Here is a 21,979-nt window from a genome sequence, read left to right as displayed (position 1 = left end):
TTCTATTCAATTAATGTACTAAACATTATGATAGAGTTATTTGAAAGGAAATCTCCACAAATATTGACATATCTTAATTCGAAAACTACTTATCAAGAGTTCTCCACATCTGCATTGATTTTATCAAAAATACAAATAAGATTCGAGCAATATCATTTTTAAATATATCATTATTCGGTCCAGTACTACAACTTTCTGGCGGAGAAACTTACATGAATGACTGCTTTGGCAACCTACAAATGCCGATTTACAAATTTCTCTCAATACGTTAGTTGCATCAGGGAAAAACGATCTCATTAATAAATACATCTCAAAGCTATTAACTGTTGTCGAAAAATCCTTGATTTTACTAAGTTTCGTCTTTTTACATCACATCAACGAAAATTGACCAAGAGAAAATGCTTTGCTCTTGGCAAACCATACTGGGATTCTTTAAATTCATGATATCTCTCGGGTCCAGAAGTCCGAATCAAAAGATTTTGGAAGTTAATGATTCAACTCAATTCTTAATGTTCTTCATCGGGGACAATTAACATCTCTTCCTATCATTGAAGAACTTCCAACAATTCAGTTATGATCAAAAAGAGTTCGAACTTGTTAAAGATTACGCAAAGGTTAAAGAAAAAACGGTTTGTTCACCTAATTTTCTTTTGTTGAACAGAAGACTTTCAATTTACCAATCTTCTGCATAGTTTAGAAAGCACATACAACGAAAATGATCCGAAACCATGTGTTTATTTCTCACCAAGTCATTCATTGATCTCAGAAAATCTAAGGTTAAACGACTTGTCACGTATCCTTGTCGAATTTGCATATTACAAACTTGTCATGAATTTATCAACGTCATCATGTCAAACTCATTAAAGTTTACTAAACAAATCTGTTGATTCAGAAACTTTTCCAAGACTCAATCACTATTGGTCCAGAATTACTTTCATTACACTTAATTTTTACATCATTGACTTACTTATTCTTTGTGACCACAACAAGTTGACACTTGCACTTGATAATGTTGATGGATTTCCGTATTCCTTTCTAAAACTCTCCTGTCTTCAACATTCATTATAACCTTTGGTCATCAAGTCCAGAAAACCAACGTTTTGAACTTATTCAGTATTCTCAAGAAATCACTTTTCCAGATATGAACGTTATATGTGTTTGATTGTCCTAAAAATATGCAGTTACGATCTTTTGGACATGTTTCAGAACTTTTATCCGAATCAGCACCAGAAATCGTTGACGACGTCATCTCATTTGCTATCAATCTTTTCAAGATGGATCCGAAACGATTCATCAAACATCCCTTTCTAACACAAACTTCCTTTCGTTCTTATCAAATCTATGTATTCACTCCAAACATTTCCATATTTCTATGGATTTAGATGATAAAATACAAATCATTTTCAGCCAAGATTTCATTAACAGAAACTAATGCACTTACCATTCATTGATACATTGATTCGAATCGAATGTTCGAAAATATTATCTCTTTTCACGAGAAGAATTTGTTTCATTAATTTTCCATTTTTTATTCGAAAAACCAGTTTCAAGAACTTTCTCTTGCATGTCTTAGTAAAGGTCTGTTTTGGACTCCTCTAAATTTAATACATCACAAACACATGTTCCAAACAGACTACATCTTCTCAAACTTAGCTTCACTGTTTCGTAAATCAAACACAACATATCAATGAACCAGACTATTTACGATTTAGTTTGTTCTATTTTGCGGTTATTAAAAGAGCGTTTACAACGAATAAGAAGTTCATTAATTGTTGCAGCAGAAACATCCCAATACATGACCGAGATTAGTATTGTTTGCAAGAATATTCAGTGTTTCAAGAAACGTCGAAGTATGACAAATTAATCTTAGAAACATTCATTCCACTTACGTTCGACAACGCTCGGATGCGATCATTGTAGTTAAAGAACCAATGAGAACATCACGCATTCATTAGTTGACCAAAAGTCAAACAAGAAACAGTTGATTTACTTTTACAAACTTGTTTGCGAAATTCCTATTGTCAACATGAGTTGTACAAGTAACATCGAGATCAAGAACCAAAAGATTATTCCATATCTTCACGAGATCATCAAACATTTGCCTGTCACACGAAAGTTTTCCAATTTATCTACCCAAATTTGTTGAAAACTCAGTTACAAACAAACTTCAAGTTTACAAATCCAAATTACTATCACAATCCTTCAAGTACATCTCATCATTCGACAGTTCTATTCTATCACTGACAAGCAACAAATGTCTATTGCATATTTTGATGAAATTGTTTCGAGTGTTTCTGTTTTTGCATTCAAATGAAGACTCTTTTTGAACTTCTTATAAATCATTTCAACCTTCGTAACGAAATGCGAGAATGTGTTTACTGATTTACTTGTTACAAACATCAGTACTATTTTGTCTACAATACACCAAAAAACACCACAATCATTTATTTCATTCCATGGCAAACACAGTGGTTGTTTACCACGAATTCCAACACATTTCATCAACAAAGGATTCACTTATTGCTTCGATTTGAACTTTCTAGTAACTATCTTCAAAGGTGTAATCATCAACCACGATTGTTTCAATGAAGAACATCAACGGCAAAACACTTAAATCTATTTCGAAGACAACAGATTAGTTGTTACATACAACGCCATCAAGACACTTGGCATCCACGAGACAACTATCGAACTTTCACCACACACGTGGATCACATTGTTGTATATTCATAGAACGTCGTTTGTTGAAGTTATTGTTCTTGGTAATCTTTGTGATACATATGAAATCACAGGAATGAAAATTCGAATCAGACATCGAATCTATGACTATTTGTAACACAATATTATCAGAGCTTAAATATGAAGAACCATTAATTGCAAACCTTTCATGCGTGTACATGTTTTCAACCGCTCTTTCAGCAGAACAATCAAAATGATTCCGATCTTCCTCTTGATTTTGTTTACGGATTCCATCCAATATTACAGAAACTTTTCCCAAACTTACCATCATCACTTTTCACGAACAAATTTCAGACTTCTATGTTGCATGTTTATGAATTCACGATTTGATTGAAACAACATCTGTGTCAACAACTCGAAGAAAGACATCGGTAACGCAAAAGTTATTGTGTGTTATTCATTTTCTACATCACTTTGCGATGTTTTGTTGAATCTTGGTGGTTTGAAAACATTTTTACATTGTTCAGCGAAGTCGAACTTCCATGTTTCGATCAATTACGAACAAGATTCAAGTAGATTTTTAGTTCATTTGATTGAGATGGTTGTTAATTTCTGCAACACATCTGCTGAGATCAAAACTGATTTCTTTGAAGATGATGGTTTGAAGTGCATTGCATTCTTACTTTCTAAGATGAATCCAGAGACTATAACTGAAAATTTGATCACAAATTTACAAAAACTATTTGACAAACTTTCTAACAAGAAATACATCAAACTTATGATTGAAGACATCTGGTTCAATTATTTCTTTGATTGGATTACAGAGTTCAACAATTAAACTTTGTTTCATCAAAGTTTGTTCTGATTTAATTCATGGTGTTTACTCCAATTAGTTTCTGAAGTTGTTAATGTGTCGATTGATGTTATTTACTATTTCCGAAAAAGACGAAACGTTCGTAAATCACTATGGAAAGTTATTCGTTCAGCAAGCAAAATCAAGTTGACATGGAAGACAAAAAGAGTGTTCTTCAACCTTTGTTTCAGCTTAAACATCTCACAGATGCGTATCAATTGATGTATGTTTTGTATAACTTATTGTGTAAAAAACTATCATGGTATTTGCGACAAAATTTGTTGCATTTGGTTTTTACACACCATTTTGTTAGTATGATGTCCAGTGATAGTGAAGAACTTCGTATCATCTCATTCAAGTTCATGTTCTCATCAAGACATTGGAAGACACCGGTTGTTATTACACGTCAAAGTTCCATTTGTTTTGAAGATTCATTTTTGAAAGTTATTTACAATTACAATCCAGAAAACATCACAGAGAGTACATGTCCGTTGCAACACAAGCATTCCTTGATTCTCCTTCATATCAAACTGCCTTGATTCCATATAATTTCATTTATTTCACAGTTTCTACAAATGGTCACGCATTGAAAAAAGTTCTTCAACACAATCGACCAAAATACAATGACAGTCACATCTCCTATTTTACATTCATTTAGTAAATGCGAGATTTGGTATTTTTGGATATTCTACACTATGGTCAATGCTAGTTATCCAGAATACAATGTTAACAACAACTCTGTTTTTCTGCTATTTATTCGAAAGTTTTGATTTATTTCATCAAAAAAACAATATTGGGACAAATTTTATGAATTCGAAGCGTTTTTCTTGATCTTGAGAAAACAGTTAAACTTAACACACCATTTATCTTGAAATACATTTACCACAAACTTCTTAAATTATTACAACTTTTCTCAACAGTTTCAAATGAAGAAATCAATTTTGTTTTTACAGAAATTTTTGAATATGTGTTATATTCCAGACACAGAAATTTTCTACAACAATGTTTCATTGAAATATTGTATGGCGAAAGTCTTGAAGAACCACTTTACATCTGTTATTGACTCACAAACACCATGTATCGACATCTTATCACAAATTTGTTCAGTTGCATGACACACAAGGTTAATTTCTCCGTTCGTATCGATCCACGTCGTGGTGGCTATTCCATTAAGTGGCCAAGTTGTAATCCTATAAATGGTGGACATCAAAGTTGCACGTCAATTAATTGGTTTCATGACTAAATTCGCTAATCTTCGCGATGGAACATACAAAAGTTCAAAACAGGAAGATTCAAATACTCAGAAATCATTTCATTCATGCTTGGTTTCATCATTCAATCATCACATCAAAGATCACAAAAATCTCCGGCTTTTTGAAATCGTTGGATTTCGACACAGAAACTAACTTCGAAATTTTCTCATATATGCAGTATTTTGTGCTATCCGAACATACCAAAAGGATGCATCGTACCGTAAACAAGTTAAGATTTACTTATTGGATGCAAGTCAATCATCTCCAAAGTTATTTTAAATGGTCAACCACTTGAAGTTCACAACATTTTGGAAGATTCCGATATTATGTGCAAATCTTTGAAAGCACAAAAGATATTATTTCAATTTAGAGCAAACACTTGAAGACAACAAATTAGATATTTCGAAACAGACATATTTAGATCAAGTCTACCAGAAGTCTAAGAAACACGAGAAATCATTGTTCAAACACCACACTTTTTGTCAGACAATGTTCTTAAAAATGTTTTGCGTAAGAAAGAAGAATTCAAACAACAAATTTATTCACATTCGATTTCATGCATGAATCACACGCAAATCTTTTCAAAGACTTGAAATCTAATGGGTGGTCCATGGTCTACTACAGGCGAAATCAAACATTGGAAAGTTTCTAAAGAACTTGATGACCAATATCGACAAATTTTCATGCGTCCTAATCTTAAATTTGATATACACATGAAAGCATCATTGATGCGTGATGGCACTACTGCTGAAGCTGCGCAATCTAAGTACGAACGATGGCTTGACGCCAACAGATCAACATTATTGCAGAAGACGAAGAAGTTTCACAACAAGAAATGAAGAAACTACAGAAACAACAGAAAACCGTGATTTCTCATTCTTCACAACAGCACAAATGATCACAATCAAGAAAACATATGAAGGTACATTTTATGTTAATAAGAACGAACTTAGTTTCAACGATGACAACAAGAAATCAGTTACAATCAAACTCTCAGATCTTAAGATGGTTTTACACAGATCTTATTTGCACATTGATTTCCGTCTTGAGTTCTTCATGAAGAACAACAAATCAGTCTTCATCTATTTTCCTAAAGGCGACAGGAACAAAGTTCTTAAACACTTGAAGCACTCCAAACTTCATGATATCGAAATCCTTCAGTACAAGAAACAACATCCGTGAGTGGGATCGACAAATCTACATACGACTGGCAGAAAGGTTTGTTGTCTAACTACGAATACTTTGATGAAACTTAATTTGTTTTCAGTCGTTCATTCAATGATTTAAGTCAATATCCAATCTTCCCATGGGTTTTGAGCAACTACACAGCGAAAGTATCGATCTTAATGATCCTAACAACTACCGCGATTTCAGTAAACCAGTTGGTGCATTCAATCAACAACGTCTTGAAAATCTTCAAGAATTGTTAGCCGAATACGATGATGTGCCGTTGATAAATGTTTGTATCGATTCCATTATTCTACTGCTTTCTATGTTGTCCACTTCCTTGTTCGTGTTGAACCATACACAAGTATCCACATCGAGTTACAAGATAACATGTTCGACAATCCAACCGAACATTCCGATCTATTCCATTCTGTTGGAAAGAATATTACATCTACAGCACCAGACTTCCGTGAACTTATTCCACAGTTTTTCAGTCTTCCAGAGATGTTGATTAACCAGAACAAATTCGATTTAGGCAGTACACAAGATGGCAAACAAGTTAATGATGTTGAATTACCACCATGGGCTAAATCAGCAGCTGAATTCATCCAAATCAACCGTAATGCATTGGAATCCAAATATGTTAGTGAACACTTGCATTTATGGATTGATTTGATCTTCGGCTACAAACAGGACAGGTAAAGAAGCCATCTTGGCTAACAACACATTCCATAAATACTGTTACCCATCATCAATCACTAAAGAAGTTCTTAAGAATCCAAATGAACTCAAAACAATCCAAATTTACGCATCTAATTCAGGTATTGTTTCCTCGCCAAATCTTCAATTATCCACATCCTAAGCGTATCTACACTCGTCAGATGTCTATCACTCGTCTTATGCTTTTAGGTACTAAACTTTGTTGGAACATTCTTATGAAATTCAAATCACCAGTTGTTTTCATCGGTCAATCTAATAATTCCATTCCAATATTGACCGCACAAAGTGATTTCCTTTCTATTCCTTTGTCATCCAAATGGCGAAGTTCAGTTCAAGACAACAGTATCAAACAAGTCCCTCTTGCAACAATCAAGAAATATGTTACATTGGCAGATACAGAACATAATTTCTTTGTTATCACAAGTCGTAGTTTCGAATACATCCAAGAAAGTTGTTTATTTGTTGCATCATCTCCATGGGATTCCACATTTCATGTCTTCAAAGTTGAATCGAATTCAGCACATTACATTTACTCACAGCGTCAGAACAGCTCATTGATCTCCGGTGTTACAAGCAGCCACAAGAAAGGTTTGATTGTCACTCGTTGGCAAGATTCATCTATTTCCGTTTGGGATGTTGAGAAACCACAACAAAACTGTTTCCTTTACCGAATTCAACCACATTTGACATCATTAGTTGATGTTGATGTTTGTTCTAACTTGAACATCATTGTTTCACTTGACAAGTCACGTACTGTTATCATGACTAAACTTTCAAGTGGTCATTACATGCGTCATTTCATTGTTGAAGGTAATGATACATTGAAGAAATTGTTGATTGTTTCAGCCGGCTACATCATCATTGCAAGCGAATCATCAACTAATGGTCGTTTTACAAGCACATTTCGATGCTACACATTCAACTCCATTCTTTTGAAGACATTTTCATATGAATCAACATTGTCATGTCTTGCATGTATCAAATCATCAACATCTCCAATGCTTGTTGCATCATTTTCGGATGGCCATTTCTCATTGATCGAAATTCCACAGATGCTTGAAATCATTTCTACTAAGAAATTCACGATGACAAACATTGTTTATAACGAAGAACATAACTGTTTATTTGCATCTGATTCTAATGGCAACTTATTATATTTAGACCTTTAATTTTTATTATTTTATTCTTTATTATTTTGATATATTTTATTCTTTTGTTTATTTATGGTTTCACTAAATCTATTTATTTTACAAATTCCTGGTTATTGTTTTTATTATTCATCTTTAAGGATGAATTCGTTAAAATTTATTGTTGATTAGAAGATGTTGTTTATATCAAAATTTATTTAGGAAAAATAAAAACAAAACAAACGAAGATATTAAATTTATTTTTTTCTTTGAAGTTAATTTTAATTTCTTCTTTTCTTCTGTTTCTGCCTTTTTTTCTTCTGGAAATTCTAGTTTTAGTTTTGCAAAACATAAAACTGAAGACAAATGATAGTTTTCTGGATAAATTGAACCTAATTCTTCTGTAATTATGACGTTTCCGATTTTAATAGGATCTGAGATGTCAAAATAACATCCTTTAACTATAATTTGTTTGGAGTCTGTGGAAAAGTATCTTTCATTAATATTATTTTTATTTTAAAACTGCAATTATTGATAAAGAGATCATGAAAACTGATAATAAAGTAATTGCATTCATTTTCAAAGAAATTACAAAAAAGAATTTTAAATTTAAGTGAATCAGATAATGCTGTAACATATATTTCATAAATATCTTCAAATGTAGTTGTGTTGTTTGAAAATGTTGAAAGCGTTACATTGAGTTAGAACTATATACAACATTGTAAATATATCGTAATAAGTTTTGAGTTTGAAATATTGATTGATTTCATATTTATTTCCCCACTGACAAACACAATATTATCGTTTTCATCTGGATTTTCTTGGCCACTTGAAGTAATGGTTGAATCAAGGAGATAATTCTTATTTGGAAATTCATCTGAAACTTCAATATAGCAATATGCACCTGGATTGACCGTGTTGGAGCCAAAGCTGCAGATTCTGTCTTGAACACAGTCACCTTTAAACAATCACATATAAAGAGCCACCTTCTTCTCTTGTGCATACATTTGTCAAATGAGCTTGTTCAATGAGGAATTTGAGATTTTTGCCAGTTCCTTCTGTGAAACGCACTGCACAAACTAAAGAAAGAAGAAATGTAATAACTATTTGGTGAACTATATTCGAATTTTTGATGCTTCTTTTCGAATGTTGTTATTTGATTGATGATTCGAAGAAGTCTTCCCATTCCTTGTGAGAAATAGAGAGAAATATACGGAATGATGAATTATTCTAAGCGAATATATTATCACTTCAATCATCATTTCAATCATTCTTTACTTGGAATGAAAATAGAAAATATCAATATTTCGAAAGCTTTAAATTTTTTTTATGAAAATATTGTAAATTGTAAAATTTCGGATTAATAGAATACAACAATGCATCATTTTGTATTATAACTTATTTCCCCTATAGATGCACGACGATAGCCATAATTATGGCGACCCGCTCGCCGAGCACCTTTTGACGTTCGCGCGTTAGGTTGTACAAACTGGCACAATTTTGCGGCCGCCTGCCAGGAGCTGGCACGCGGCCAAAATCAAAAAAGTGGCCAAAAATCGGGCCTCGTGGCGGTGGAAAGGGTGGAGGTCGGAGAGTTAAGATCTGGTTAGTAAGGTAGTAATGAGAGTTAAGATTCTGGTTAGTAAGGTAGTAATGAGAGTTAAGATCTGGTTAGTAAGGTAGTAATGAGAGTTAAGATCTGGTTAGTAAGGTAGTAATGAGAGTTAAGATCTGGTTTAGTAAGGTAGTAATGAGAGTTAAGATCTGGTTAGTAAGGTAGTAATGAGAGTTAAGATCTGGTTAGTAAGGTAGTAATGAGAGTTAAGATCTGGTTAGTAAGGTAGTAATGAGAGTTAAGATCTGGTTAGTAGTAGTAATGAGAGTTAAATCGTTAGTAGTAGTAATGAGAGTTAAGATTTGGTTAGTAAGGTAGTAATGAGAGTAAGATCTGGTTAGTAAGGTAGTAATGAGAGATCTGCGGCAGTAATGATACATCTATGAGTACATAACTAAAACCTGAGTTCTATGAGCGAAATCTGAGAGCTAAAAGCCGAGAGATCTAAGGTAAGTAATGAGAGAAGAGAATTTGAAATTTTACAAAATACGTTTACTCATACAAAATAATTCGCATTCTTTTATAACGAATCTCAATGCCAATTAATACATAAAACAGATTTTAGCAATCAATTGCAAGATTTAGAAAGATTTTATTTATAATCTCAGCCAAATTAACAAATATTTTATTGATTTCGTAAAATAGCAATAAAACATAAAAATATGACATTCTATTTATAATCCAAGGTGATGTGATTTTTGCATCCCTGGATGGACGATACACCCAAAGTGTCACCTTTTTAGGATAACATGAATTTGAAATATCATGAGAGTTCTGCAAACCATATGCACAATATCTATTCAGCCTGACTTCTTGTATTATATGAGTTAGACTTCTTAAATATTGTGCTTGAGGCGATATAAGCATTTCCGAGATTACCATCGTGCTCTATAGTATGCTACTTCTCCCTGGTTCTAGCTCAGTTCCAAGGATATTGGCGTTCAAGGATTTGGCAAGGTCTTCCGAATTCTCTCATTCGATGAGAGATTTCGGAAGAATCTTGCCTTAAAGTACTCCAACTCTTGTTCTTTTGTTCCTAAATAGTGAGAAAAGTTATTTGACTACTTAAGGTAGAGATTATCCGAGGTCCTCATTTGATGAGAGGCTCGGATAATCTCTGCCTTAAAATTGTACACTTGTAGTCCATGAGAGTGTAAGTATACATTGATAGGACAGCTTTCTTCTGAAGTCTTAGATTTGATGAGAACCTCAGAAGAAAACTGTCCTATTTTATAGTAAAAGGAGTTTCAGGAGCTCCAAAACTCCCTTTCGTAAGGATTAGGAGCTTTGGAGCTCCTGGTTCGTAGATGTGTTTCGCATCTTTCATCAGCAAAGGACATTTACCATCTGGGACTCTGTTGATGGAGACTCAGGAGCTCCAAAGCTCCCTTTAGTAAGGATTAGAAGCTTTGAAGCTCCTGGTTCGTAGACGTGTTTCGCATCTTTCATCAGAAGAGGCCCAAATGGTAAATAGCCTTGCTGATGAGCTTCAGGAGCTCCAAGGCTCCCCTCTCGTAACGATTAGGAGCTTTGTAGCTCCTGAAGGTAAGGTAGGATTGCTCTGATCTCTAATCAGTAGATGCCATGCCTCATTATGAACTCTACTGACAAGAGATCAAGAGCTCCAAGGACTCCCTTTTGAGTTAGTGGCGTTCTCACCATTTAGTAGGATTGCTGATCCTACTAATGAAGTGATCACTTAGTATACGTTTTGAATAAATTGAATTTTTTTTAGAATTTAGTATTTTTTATAGACATCATATGTATATTATAAATACATAAATATATTCTTTAATTCAAAAAATTCAATTCGGTTTTGGGATGGGTATCCCAGCCCCAAGTATTCAATTTTATTCAATTTTTTAAGAATTTTGGGTTGGGATGCCCAGACCAAAACAAGCTTTATATTTTTGATGTGTAGATACGTATGTTGTGCATCATTGTTGTGTATATGTTATGTTTTTAATGAAAAAAAAAATCTGATTCAAAAAAATTATCACTAATTATTGATAATATAAAGAAAAAAATAGATAAATTGTATGTTTTGAGAGTATTTATCTACATTCACTCATATGAATTTCATTAAATAGTGTCTTTTTACTCCCAAATTTATTTTGAATTATTGAAATTAAAGAAAAAAATTAGAAAATTTCTCGAAATTTTTATTTCAAAAAAAATTTGGATTTTATATTGAAAACTGACACTGGAGGACGATAGGGCTGGGATTGGAGTAACCCGCTCACTTGGGAAAAATACGGATCTATAATTCTATTTTTCCAAAAAAAATTTCAAAAATCATTTTTTAACATGAAATTTATATTTTTTAATTTTTTTTTTAAATTTTGAATTTTTTTTTGGAATTTCAACCATGTCAAAAGTCGGGATCTACAAATGTATTCTCTTTGACATAGGATAAAAACATCCTTTCTTATAATTTCATTGTAAAATAAAATTTTCTTAAATTTATTGAATCCAAACTCAACTTTGCAACATTTTATTATCATAAAAATAAGAAACATCAGGTAAACTTCAATTTGGAGAGCTTAAAATCATATCTAAATTGAAAAATAAGGGGAAAAAATTGTAAAAAAAAATCTCATTAGATGGGGCAAAAAGTGACTTTTTTAATGTGTTTTTTAAAAAAATCGTGCCAGCTGGCCAAAAAAGGTGTGCCAGCAGGCGTGCCAGTTTGTACAACCCTATCGCGCGTTTCGCGCTCGCAACGATAGAGAGTTAAAGTAAAAATAATAAATTTTCTATGAAAAAAATTATAAATTTGAATTTTTTTTGAAAGAAAAAATATTAAAAACAAAGAGGACTTTATCGATATAATATCATCAATTATACATACTCTATTTTAGGGATGCGTTAAACACGCCATTTGACCGGGCGTACATTTTTTTGTTCGCCCAAAAATTTCGCCATTTGAGAAATTCAAAAATTAAAAATAAAATTTTAATCTTGATTTTTTTATTCGTGATTTTTTTTGAAACTTACATAAGCGATGAAATACTTTTTTTAAGTAATCGTTATTATATATAAATATATCTTAATAAATTTAATTCCTTAAGGTAGAGCGTGTTCAAATTTAAAATCTCATACAATATTTTCTTAATGGCGTATTTTTTCTGAGGTCGCCCAAATAAAGGCGAATTCAAAATTGAGAACTCCAAGGCGTATGGCGAGTATTCAAAAAGTACGTCACTTACAAAATATTGAATGTGGATTATCAATTTTTTGGCTGTTCAATTTTCAAATTTTGATATTTATGTTTATTTTATTCAGTATAATGCTAAGAATTAAAATATAAAATTCATAGAATTTTTCTTTGAAAATATTTTACATTTTTATTAGACCACTCCTAGACTAGTCATCAGGTTATCCTCAGATCATCCTCAGACTACTCCTTATCAGATTACTCATCATCCTCAGACTACTCCTTAGACCCCTCCTCATCAGACTACTCCTCAGATCTTCCTCATAAGACTCCTCCTCAGATCTTCCTCCTGAGACTACTCTTCAGACTACTCCTTAGAGTCCTCCTCATCAAACTAGTCCTGAGACTAGTCCTCAGACTACTCCTGAAACTACTCCTCAGATTATCCGCAGACTCCTCCTCAGATTATCCTCAAACTACTCCTCAGTCTAATCCTCAGACTCCTCCTCAGATTATGCTCAGATTATCCTCAGACTACTCCTCAAACTCCTCAGTCTAATCCTCAGACTCCTCCTCAGATTATGCTCAGATTATCCTCAAACTCCTCAGATTATCCTCAGATTATCCTCAAACTCCTCAGACTACTCCTCGGTCTAATCCTCAGACTCCTCCTCAGATTATCCTCAGACTACTCAAACTACTCCTCGGTCTAATCCTCAGACTCCTCCTCAGATTATCCTCAGACTACTCAGATTATCCTCAAACTCCTCAGACTACTCCTCGGTCTAATCCTCAGACTCCTCCTCAGATTATCCTCAGATTATCACTTTACATATATATATCGATAAATAAATAATTACTTATTATACTTTCTTTCTTTTTTTTTAATTTTAAAATAATATTAATATATCTTTCTACGTTTAATGATGAAAAGAGAAAGAGGAGTAAAAAGAGGAAAGAGAAAAGAAAGAGAGAGAGAAAAAAAAAGAGAAAGAAAGAAAGGAAAAAAAAGGACGGCGATAATTTTGTATTGTTTTGTTATTCGGCCGAATAGCGGGTACGAAGTAGCCGCCATTCGGCCCCAAAAATGGCGTATTATTCTATTTTTAAACGGTCATGGCGTAAAACCGTCGCATCCCTACTCTATTTAATATAACAATAAAATAGCATCTTTAAATTTTTTCTCGAATAATGGGGAATACTGGTGTTTCCCCCAATGCGAGCGCGAGCGAACGCGAACACGAGATGATAGCGATTATTTTCCTCTCAATTCCTCTAAATTATAGCGAGTGAGCGCGAGCGAGCACTTTTTCCCTTATATGGGAAGCATATAAATCCATAGGCATATGCACCATTGCAAAACTATCTTATAAGACATTGATTTATTTACAAATTTCAGATAAAATGCATTTTTTAATTGAAATTTCATCAAATATATTTGCAAACTAATAAGACAAGAAATTCTCTTCAAAAAAGAAGTACTCACACATTTGGCTAGTAATTTAATTAAAAAAGAAATAAAAAATCAACTTCCGTCTCATTATCTTTGATAATTTTTCATGCCAAACCAAATTAGAGAGTATCAAACTTTAAAAACCGGAATATCTTGTCTATGCTTTAAATATTATCATAAAATAGAGTAGATTTTTCAACTATTTCGAATACGGCATAATTTCAAAAATACAATTCTGATTCAGCAGTATATAACAAATTGAATTCATTATTGATGTAAGCAAAAACACAAGAGTTTAATGACTAATTATCGATGATTTTTATCCTTATTCTATTCAAATAAAAAATTTTCTTTTGATATACACCGAAGGATCAGGCGAGAAATAATGCATCATGATAAGATTGCAAACCAAACCATTAATTAAATTTTTTGGTTCACAATAAATTTAATTTAACAATTCGCTACGGCGAACTTTGATTTTCCGAGGTGCAATGAATTTCAAATCAAATCAATACAAGAAAGTATGCTATCCTTCAAATGCGAGCTTGAAAATACGTGAGTTACAAAATAAATTTCGATTATATACAATGTATAGACGAATTAGACAAACATGATAATATATCTATTTTCATCTTGCTATTACCTCTTTTTTTTGTGTAATATTCATAATAAATTTCATAATCTTTTTATTTGCCACAAATGAATATATTGAGATGTTACCAAAAAAAAAAAAAAAAAAAAAAAAAAAAAAAAAAAAAAAAAGGTAGTGGGGCTTCCAGGCACTTCGTGCCTTCTAGCCCCGTTGATGTTTAGTATAAAATGAAAGTCTTTACGAAGAAGAACTTTACAAAACATAGACAAGAAAGTTCATGAGGAACTCTCAACAAAGTCTTTACGAAGAAGAACTTTACAAAGTCTTTACGATGAACTCTCAACAAAGTCTTTACGAAGAAGAACTTTACAAAACATAGACAAGAAAGTTCATGAGAAAGTCTTTACAAAGTCTTTACGAAGAAGTCTTTACAAAGTCTTTACGAAGAAGTCTTTACAAAGTCTTTACGATGAACTCTCAACAAAGTCTTTACAAAGTCTTTACAAAACATAGACAAGAAAGTTCATGAGAAAGTCTTTACAAAGTCTTTACGAAGAAGTCTTTACAAAACATAGACAAGAAAGTTCTTGACAAAGTCTTTACGATGAAGAAGTCTTTACAAAACATAGACAAGAAAGTTCTTGACAAAGTCTTTACGAAGAAGTCTTTACAAAACATAGACAAGAAAGTTCTTGACAAAGTCTTTACGATGAAGAAGTCTTTACAAAACATAGACAAGAAAGTTCTTGACAAAGTCTTTACGATGAAGAACTTTACAAAACATAGACAAGAAAGTTCATGAGGAAGTCTCAAAAGATCTTTACGATGAAGAACTTTACAAAACATAGACAAGAAAGTTCATGAGGAAGTCTCAACAAAGTCTTTACGATGAAGAACTTTAAAAACATAGACAAGAAAGTTCATGAGGAAGTCTCAACAAAGTCTTTACGATGAAGAACATTACAAAACTTCATCGTCAATGAGTGTAAATCAGGCAAAAATATATTTTAGGGTAGATGGTTAGATCTAACCTGTTTTCTAACCTCATTTCTACCCTCTTGAATTTCATGAACTTTCTCAACAAAGTCTTTACGATGAAGAACTTTACAAAACATAGACAAGAAAGTTCATGAGAAAGTCTTTACAAAGTCTTTACGATGAAGAACTTTACAAAACATAGACAAGAAAGTTCATGAGAAGTCTTTACGATGAAGAACTTTAAAAACATAGACAAGAAAGTTCATGAGAAAGTCTTTACGATGAAGAACTTTACAAAACATAACAAGAAAGTTCATGAAAATTCACGAGGGTAGAAAAAGGTTAGAAAACAGGTTAGATCAACCATCTACCCTAAAAATATATTTTGGGTCCTTTACAAAGTCTTTACGATGAAGAACTTTACAAAACATTGACAAGAAATTGACAAGAAAGTTCATGAGAAAGTCTTTACAAGTCTTTACGAAGAAGTCTCAACAAAAAATTGACAAGAAAGTTCATGAAATTCAAGAGGGTAGAAAGTGTCATATAAACATCTGTCGAAAACCGCTTTTAACTTCACTTAAAATGCCACGTAAGCTACGTAAGAATATACTAAGAGGAAGGAGCATTGAAACATCCAATAGTAAGACTGACACCACAACAACAGTTGCAACAACAAATGCTGAATGACCCCACTATGTTGCAACAAATGTCAAGCAATCCTATGCTTTTAAACCGAGTTGTTGGTGCACAGAGTGGAGGTTTAAGAGCGGCACTTTTAGCGAAAATGGCAGGCTATGGTGGAGCTGCAGACGGAACAGCCTATAACCCTCAAAGTCAAATGAATTTGAGTTCACTCAAAAATCAATAGCAGATGTCAAAAAGTCAAACATAGACATACAGAAGCAAATAGGTGAAAACGAAAAGAAACTAGAATATGACAGACACACAAAGAAATCAATGAGTTAAACGTAGAGAAAAAGAAGAAAGAAGAACAACTGAAAGAACTAAGTACAGAGGAATATGCGAAAAAAGTGTCAGAAAAAGCAACAGAAGTAGCAAAAATGGAACAAGATGTCATAAATTTGAAAACCATACTACTCGATATAAAGTACTGAAAGTGAAGAGATAAAAACAAAAAGCCCTGAAGACATATATGGATAGCGATGAGTATAAAAAAGGAAGTTGAAGCAAATGTAAAGGCAGAAAAACTTTTACAGTTGCAAAACCAAACCGTACAGTATGAAAACTTAGCACAAGAAAGTAAAAATAACGACGCGGCTATGCAAAAGGCAATGAAAAGCGCAGAATATATAAAAGCTAACAATGACTGGTTAGATGCCCAAGCCAACGCTAAAGCAGCCCAACTTATAGGGTCAATAAGGACAAAAATACAAGCGGATGAAGACAGTTCAAATGAAACTTTAACAAATGCTGACTTTAAGAACGCCTTCGAAGCTCTTCATAGTAAGGTGAAACAAGTGAACGACTTCTCATCTGGAAAGAAACTGAAGTCTGAAGGTTTCGACAAAGAGTTAAAAGAAGTAGCACAAAATATGACGAAAATAACAGATGCAGCAACGAGACAGGCAGTTCAAAGTGCCTATGACGCCGTTAGAGCAACTGTTGTGAAAAGTCAAGAAAAAGAGTTACAACAGACCAAAACAGACCTAGTAAATGCTTTCTTAAGAACGAAAAGTCAGGTAGGACATTACGCTGCAGATGGAACATATGTGCCAGCTGGTGGAACTTATATACCACCAAACCCTCCAAGAGAAGCACCTGCACCAGGACTACCTAAAACATTTACATCGTCACATGGACACAGACACAGGCATGCACAACAACCAACACAACAACAACAACAACCAGCACAACAACCAACAGTTCAAAACACTGCACCACAACCAACAGTTCAAAACACTGCACCACAACAACCACAACAACCAGCACAGCAACCAACAGTTCAAAACCCTGCACAACAACAACCACAAACAGAGCAAGGACATAAAAGAAGTAGAGAACAAGGAAACCAAGAATTCTTAAAAATGCTTAAAGAAGAGTGTGGTTTCCCAGATACTGTTGACTTTAGTGACAGATATAAAGAAGCTATTGGAAAGTTCAAGGAGGGAAATACTGACCCGAACCTATTTAGCTTTATGGCTCAGCACCAAAACGGATATAATCTCAAACCTGGAAAATACAAGCTCGCTAAGGGATATGATTTAATAGCATATCATCCAAATGACATGGATGAATTTACTCCGAGATATTTGATGTCAGAGCTAAATGACAATTCAACTTTCGTCATGAAACGCGTAAAAAATAGAGACGGAACGAAAGAACAAAAGCTTATGAATGCGGATGACGTAGATAGGGAAATTGTTGAAAACGGTCTCGGAATATATGAAATGCCAGCAGATGAGGTACAAGAAAACTCCACAGGAAGAAGTTCAGATACAACCAGACATGGAAGAAATAGTTCAGCAACAACAGCTAGAGAAGCCTGAAGGAAACGAACAAGTCACTCCTTTGAAACTAACTTCACAGAACTAGATGAAGATTTGGAACAGCCGAAAAATCTTGACCCTCAACAAGAGTATGCGGAGAATATGGAATATTTCAAGAGTCTAAAAAAAATTCGGCTGACATAGTAGAAGAATAGAAAAATGTTTGCCGACATACAAAGACTCCAGCACCAGATGAAAATATTCAGCATAGAATGGAAGTACTGAAAGAAAATGTACCAAATACAACAACCCTTTTTACTTACGAGCATTTAACGTTCAATCTTCGGATGAACTCGGTGAAAATAAAAGGTTAAATTTCAAGAAAACATATAGAAATGAAACATTGTTTAAAGTTCATTCAGAACCTAACCAAGATGGAAACAAACCTACTTTTGTTTCTGCAGACGATGGAACTACAATGAGATGGGGTCATAAAGCTAACCGGATAGGTGGTTCATAAACTTACAACCACAATTCCAAGAAGTTGTAGACGCAATGGAAGTGAATGGTGAACCAGATATAGCTGGTATTTTCAGCGCGGCTTTAATGCCATTGAAAGATATGAAAGATGCAGATATTTTGACCAGTATGAAATGAACATGGCTGATGGAAATATAACACCTGACGTTCTAGAACATTTATCTCAAAGAACTACACAGAACCATAGAGATGGTATATTTGGTGAAGAGTTTAGAAAGAAATTAGGGAGATAGAAGGAAGGAACCTATTGTACATGACCTTGCAAACGAAAGTTTACAAAATGTCATAAAAACTTACTTTGCAGACAATGAACCGAGAAGGGATGAATATTTAAGAAAACTCAAATGGACAGTACCAAATGAAATGTTAGTATTGAAAAACATGTTCCTTGACAAAATAAAACCAACTACAGAAATAAACGACGCAAGACTGAAAGATTGGGTAAAAGCTTTCCCATTCACAAAAGATATAGTTGGTAACTGGAAAGAAACCAGAATGGCTACAAAAACATATATTTGGAAACGAGCATATTCCATATGGACAGGCACTGTTTGGAGAGCTTGAACCGGAAACTCAGGAAAGAGTCATGCAAACAATACGCGAAGACTCAAATACAGACTATGACAAACTCTTTCTAGGATATAGGTTACCTGAGATGGGCGACCAGAGCCAAAAAGCAAAAAGGACATGGGAATTTGCAACATACTAGTGAACATAATGCAAAGATGCAACAACTTCAAGCAGAGGGCAATGAAGAAAAAGAAGAGTTAAAAACTCAGTCAGGAAGAAAGTAAAGCTTGGTCCACGTGGTTCTATTATGACATATAAATCCAACTATTCTATATTTTTACTCATATGAAATGTACGCCGCTCAGAATATAACGCCAACAGTTTTGGATGCATATAATATTAATCTCGTTTGATGGTATAACGAATGCGACAATGCCATTAGAAGGTCAGAAATAGTTCCTGGAACTTACGAATATACACTTGGTTGTTCATCTCTTCTTCTTTTTGTGTATCACTGAGTATTGGCATTCACACCGGCCGTGTTAAATGCGGCATGTGTGGTACATTGTATTCAGTTTTTGATATCTTCGGTGAGACAGCACAAAGTGCTATTAAACTTTGTGAATTCTGTCCTCCTTGGTTAGTCCACATTAGTGAGCGAACATACAACGACATCAAGTACTTTAACTACAAAATCAAAGATGTCGGAACTGAAAATAACAATCACACATATTTAGTTTCTAATAATAATAACTTTGAATAAAATTATTTTCTTTGTTTGTATTATTAAATTATATAACCATTTTATTTATTTACATGTTTTTGATCCTTAAATTCTTTATTTGATTTGCATGTGATACCATTGATAATTTCTGCAAAAAATTATGATTAATTATGGCCAGAACCACACTAATTACTTATTCCATAATGTATTGATATCGTTCTTCTGGCTTGAAAAACTCTTATAAAAGGCAATTGTTTTGAGGATATGTCTATAAAGAACTAATAACTGGCGATTGTGATTTGTTTCAACAGCCGTTGTTCACGACGAAAATAACAACTTGTGACACATTTGAAATCATTCTCCAGATAACAAGTTGTTAATGGTGAATTGACATTTTGCCATACTTTCAATTTTGCAAATGTCAAAAGTTTGATAGAAAAACACTCGTTTTTGGATCATAATTTACATTTTACATTATTTGCTATCGAATAACTGCCATTCCTCTTTTAGATCAAAGTGAAGAGTGGTTAAAATGATTACATTAACGATTAGTCGATTCATCAACTACATACATTTCTCTCTATTTTCCACAATGCGTGGGAAGATTTCTTTGACTCAACATTCGAACACACTCCATACCGAAATGAAAGCAAAAAGCTCGATGATAGTTCAGGGAATAGCTATTACGTCTCTCTTTGTCTTTTTATTTACCTTAATGAGACAGGTGCAATTCGTATCACCGCTGAACCAGGCAACAATTTCAAATTCCTCATTGACACAAGCTCTTTTTACAAATGTATGCACAAGAGCGAAGATGGTGGCTCATTATATGTAAAAATTAATAACGGTGACTGTGTTCAAGACAGAATCTGCAGTTTTGGCTCTAAAACAGTCAATGAATTGGGTGTCTATTGTTATATATTATACGAAGAAGATTCTACATTGAAGAACTATCTCCTTGATTCAACAATGACTTCAAGTGGAGAAGATATCACACAAGGGGAAGGAACAGTTTGTCTGATTTGCGGTGAAACACATATGAGATCAATCAATATTTCATATTCAAAACTTAATGATTATTGTATCTACCATGTTTATAGTAGTTTTTCCTCGAATGTGACACTTTCAACATTTTCAAACAACACGGGCGGTCCGATTGGTCGTCTTATATTATCAGGATCACCAGAACCTGAATTATATATTCTTTTTTGTAATATCTTCGAAAATGAAGGAACTACCTTAATTCAGAATTTCTACGTTATCTATGTAATGAATTGCAGTTTTTATGAAAATAATATTACCGAAGTGCTATGAAAACTCCAAAAACCAGGTGTTTTTCCAGAACTACCATCTAGGATGAGTCCTAGGAGCTATAATTCTAGGGTTAGATGATACCCACTTAGTACTTTTATTTGTATATGTTTTAGTGGAATTTGGTGAGGGGTCATGAAATTCGTATCTAATTTGCTATCATCTAAGCTGGTAAAAGTTAGAGAAAGCTATTTACTGGTTGTATATTACAAATATACCTTGTAATAGAAAATATAAGTGTTTGTGATTTAAATTCGCTCAATTAGCTCGAAAATTTGTTTTATATCCATGACAAACTAACACAATCCTATTTATGTGATTGCCAATCTGTTCCCAAAATATATCAGCATGAATATATATATATTGATATTATTTGCAATTTCATCATTAAATAGTACTTTTTTTTCTATTTTTAATTTAGAAATAGTATATTTATATGATAGCGACACAAGATTTTAATTAAAAAATATATGTTATCGATCATCACACTCAAATTGAATTTCAAAAATTTTAGAATTTTTCAATTTCAATATTGAAAATATATTTCTTATATCATAGCGATTCATGTTATAATAATATGGAGAAAAATATTGTTTTAAATCTAAAATTTAAAATGAATGATTGGGCATTACATTAATCCAATTTATTGTTTATTTGTTAATCTAGTGGAAACAATTAATATTTTGGAGAAACAAAAATTTGAAATTTGAAATTTTGAAAAAAATGCATGAATCGGTAATTAAACATTGATTTATTAATTTATTAGCCATGCTTTTGATGTTGGTCTTATTCTTAAGCCGATTTAAAGAATTAATTTTTCCAAATCGTGTTTGACATTAACACATATAGA

General features: G+C 33.1%; 3 protein-coding genes across 3 annotated transcripts, besides 2 other annotated features; all 3 read left to right on the top strand.

The window, feature by feature from the left end:
- Window positions 1-6,437: 6,437 nt before the first annotated feature.
- On the top strand, window positions 6,438-7,841 carry TVAGG3_0798430 (platelet formation protein family; the record flags this gene model as incomplete). Its single annotated transcript, XM_051247223.1, has 1 exon — window positions 6,735-7,841. The coding sequence occupies one exon, from the start codon at window positions 6,735-6,737 to the stop codon at window positions 7,839-7,841; it is 1,107 nt and encodes a 368-aa protein (XP_051082698.1).
- Window positions 7,842-10,089: 2,248 nt separating this feature from the next.
- Window positions 10,090-11,679: a mobile genetic element.
- Window positions 11,680-17,412: 5,733 nt separating this feature from the next.
- Window positions 17,413-17,640, top strand: TVAGG3_0798410 (protein of unknown function, DUF4106 family; the record flags this gene model as incomplete). The annotated part of the gene is made up of 1 exon (XM_051247222.1): window positions 17,413-17,640. The coding sequence occupies one exon, from the start codon at window positions 17,413-17,415 to the stop codon at window positions 17,638-17,640; it is 228 nt and encodes a 75-aa protein (XP_051082697.1).
- A 1,530-nt stretch (window positions 17,641-19,170) lies between these two features.
- Window positions 19,171-19,857: a mobile genetic element.
- Window positions 19,858-20,028: 171 nt separating this feature from the next.
- On the top strand, window positions 20,029-21,233 carry TVAGG3_0798390 (uncharacterized protein; the record flags this gene model as incomplete). The annotated part of the gene is made up of 1 exon (XM_001303396.2): window positions 20,617-21,078. A coding segment is annotated over one exon (462 nt), but the record flags the coding sequence as incomplete, so codon positions are not given.
- Window positions 21,234-21,979: the final 746 nt, after the last annotated feature.

Source organism: Trichomonas vaginalis, chromosome VI (genome assembly GCF_026262505.1).
Source record: "Trichomonas vaginalis G3 chromosome VI, whole genome shotgun sequence".
Lineage (NCBI taxonomy): Eukaryota > Parabasalia > Trichomonadida > Trichomonadidae > Trichomonas > Trichomonas vaginalis.
This window is presented reverse-complemented; position numbering and strand designations above follow the sequence as displayed.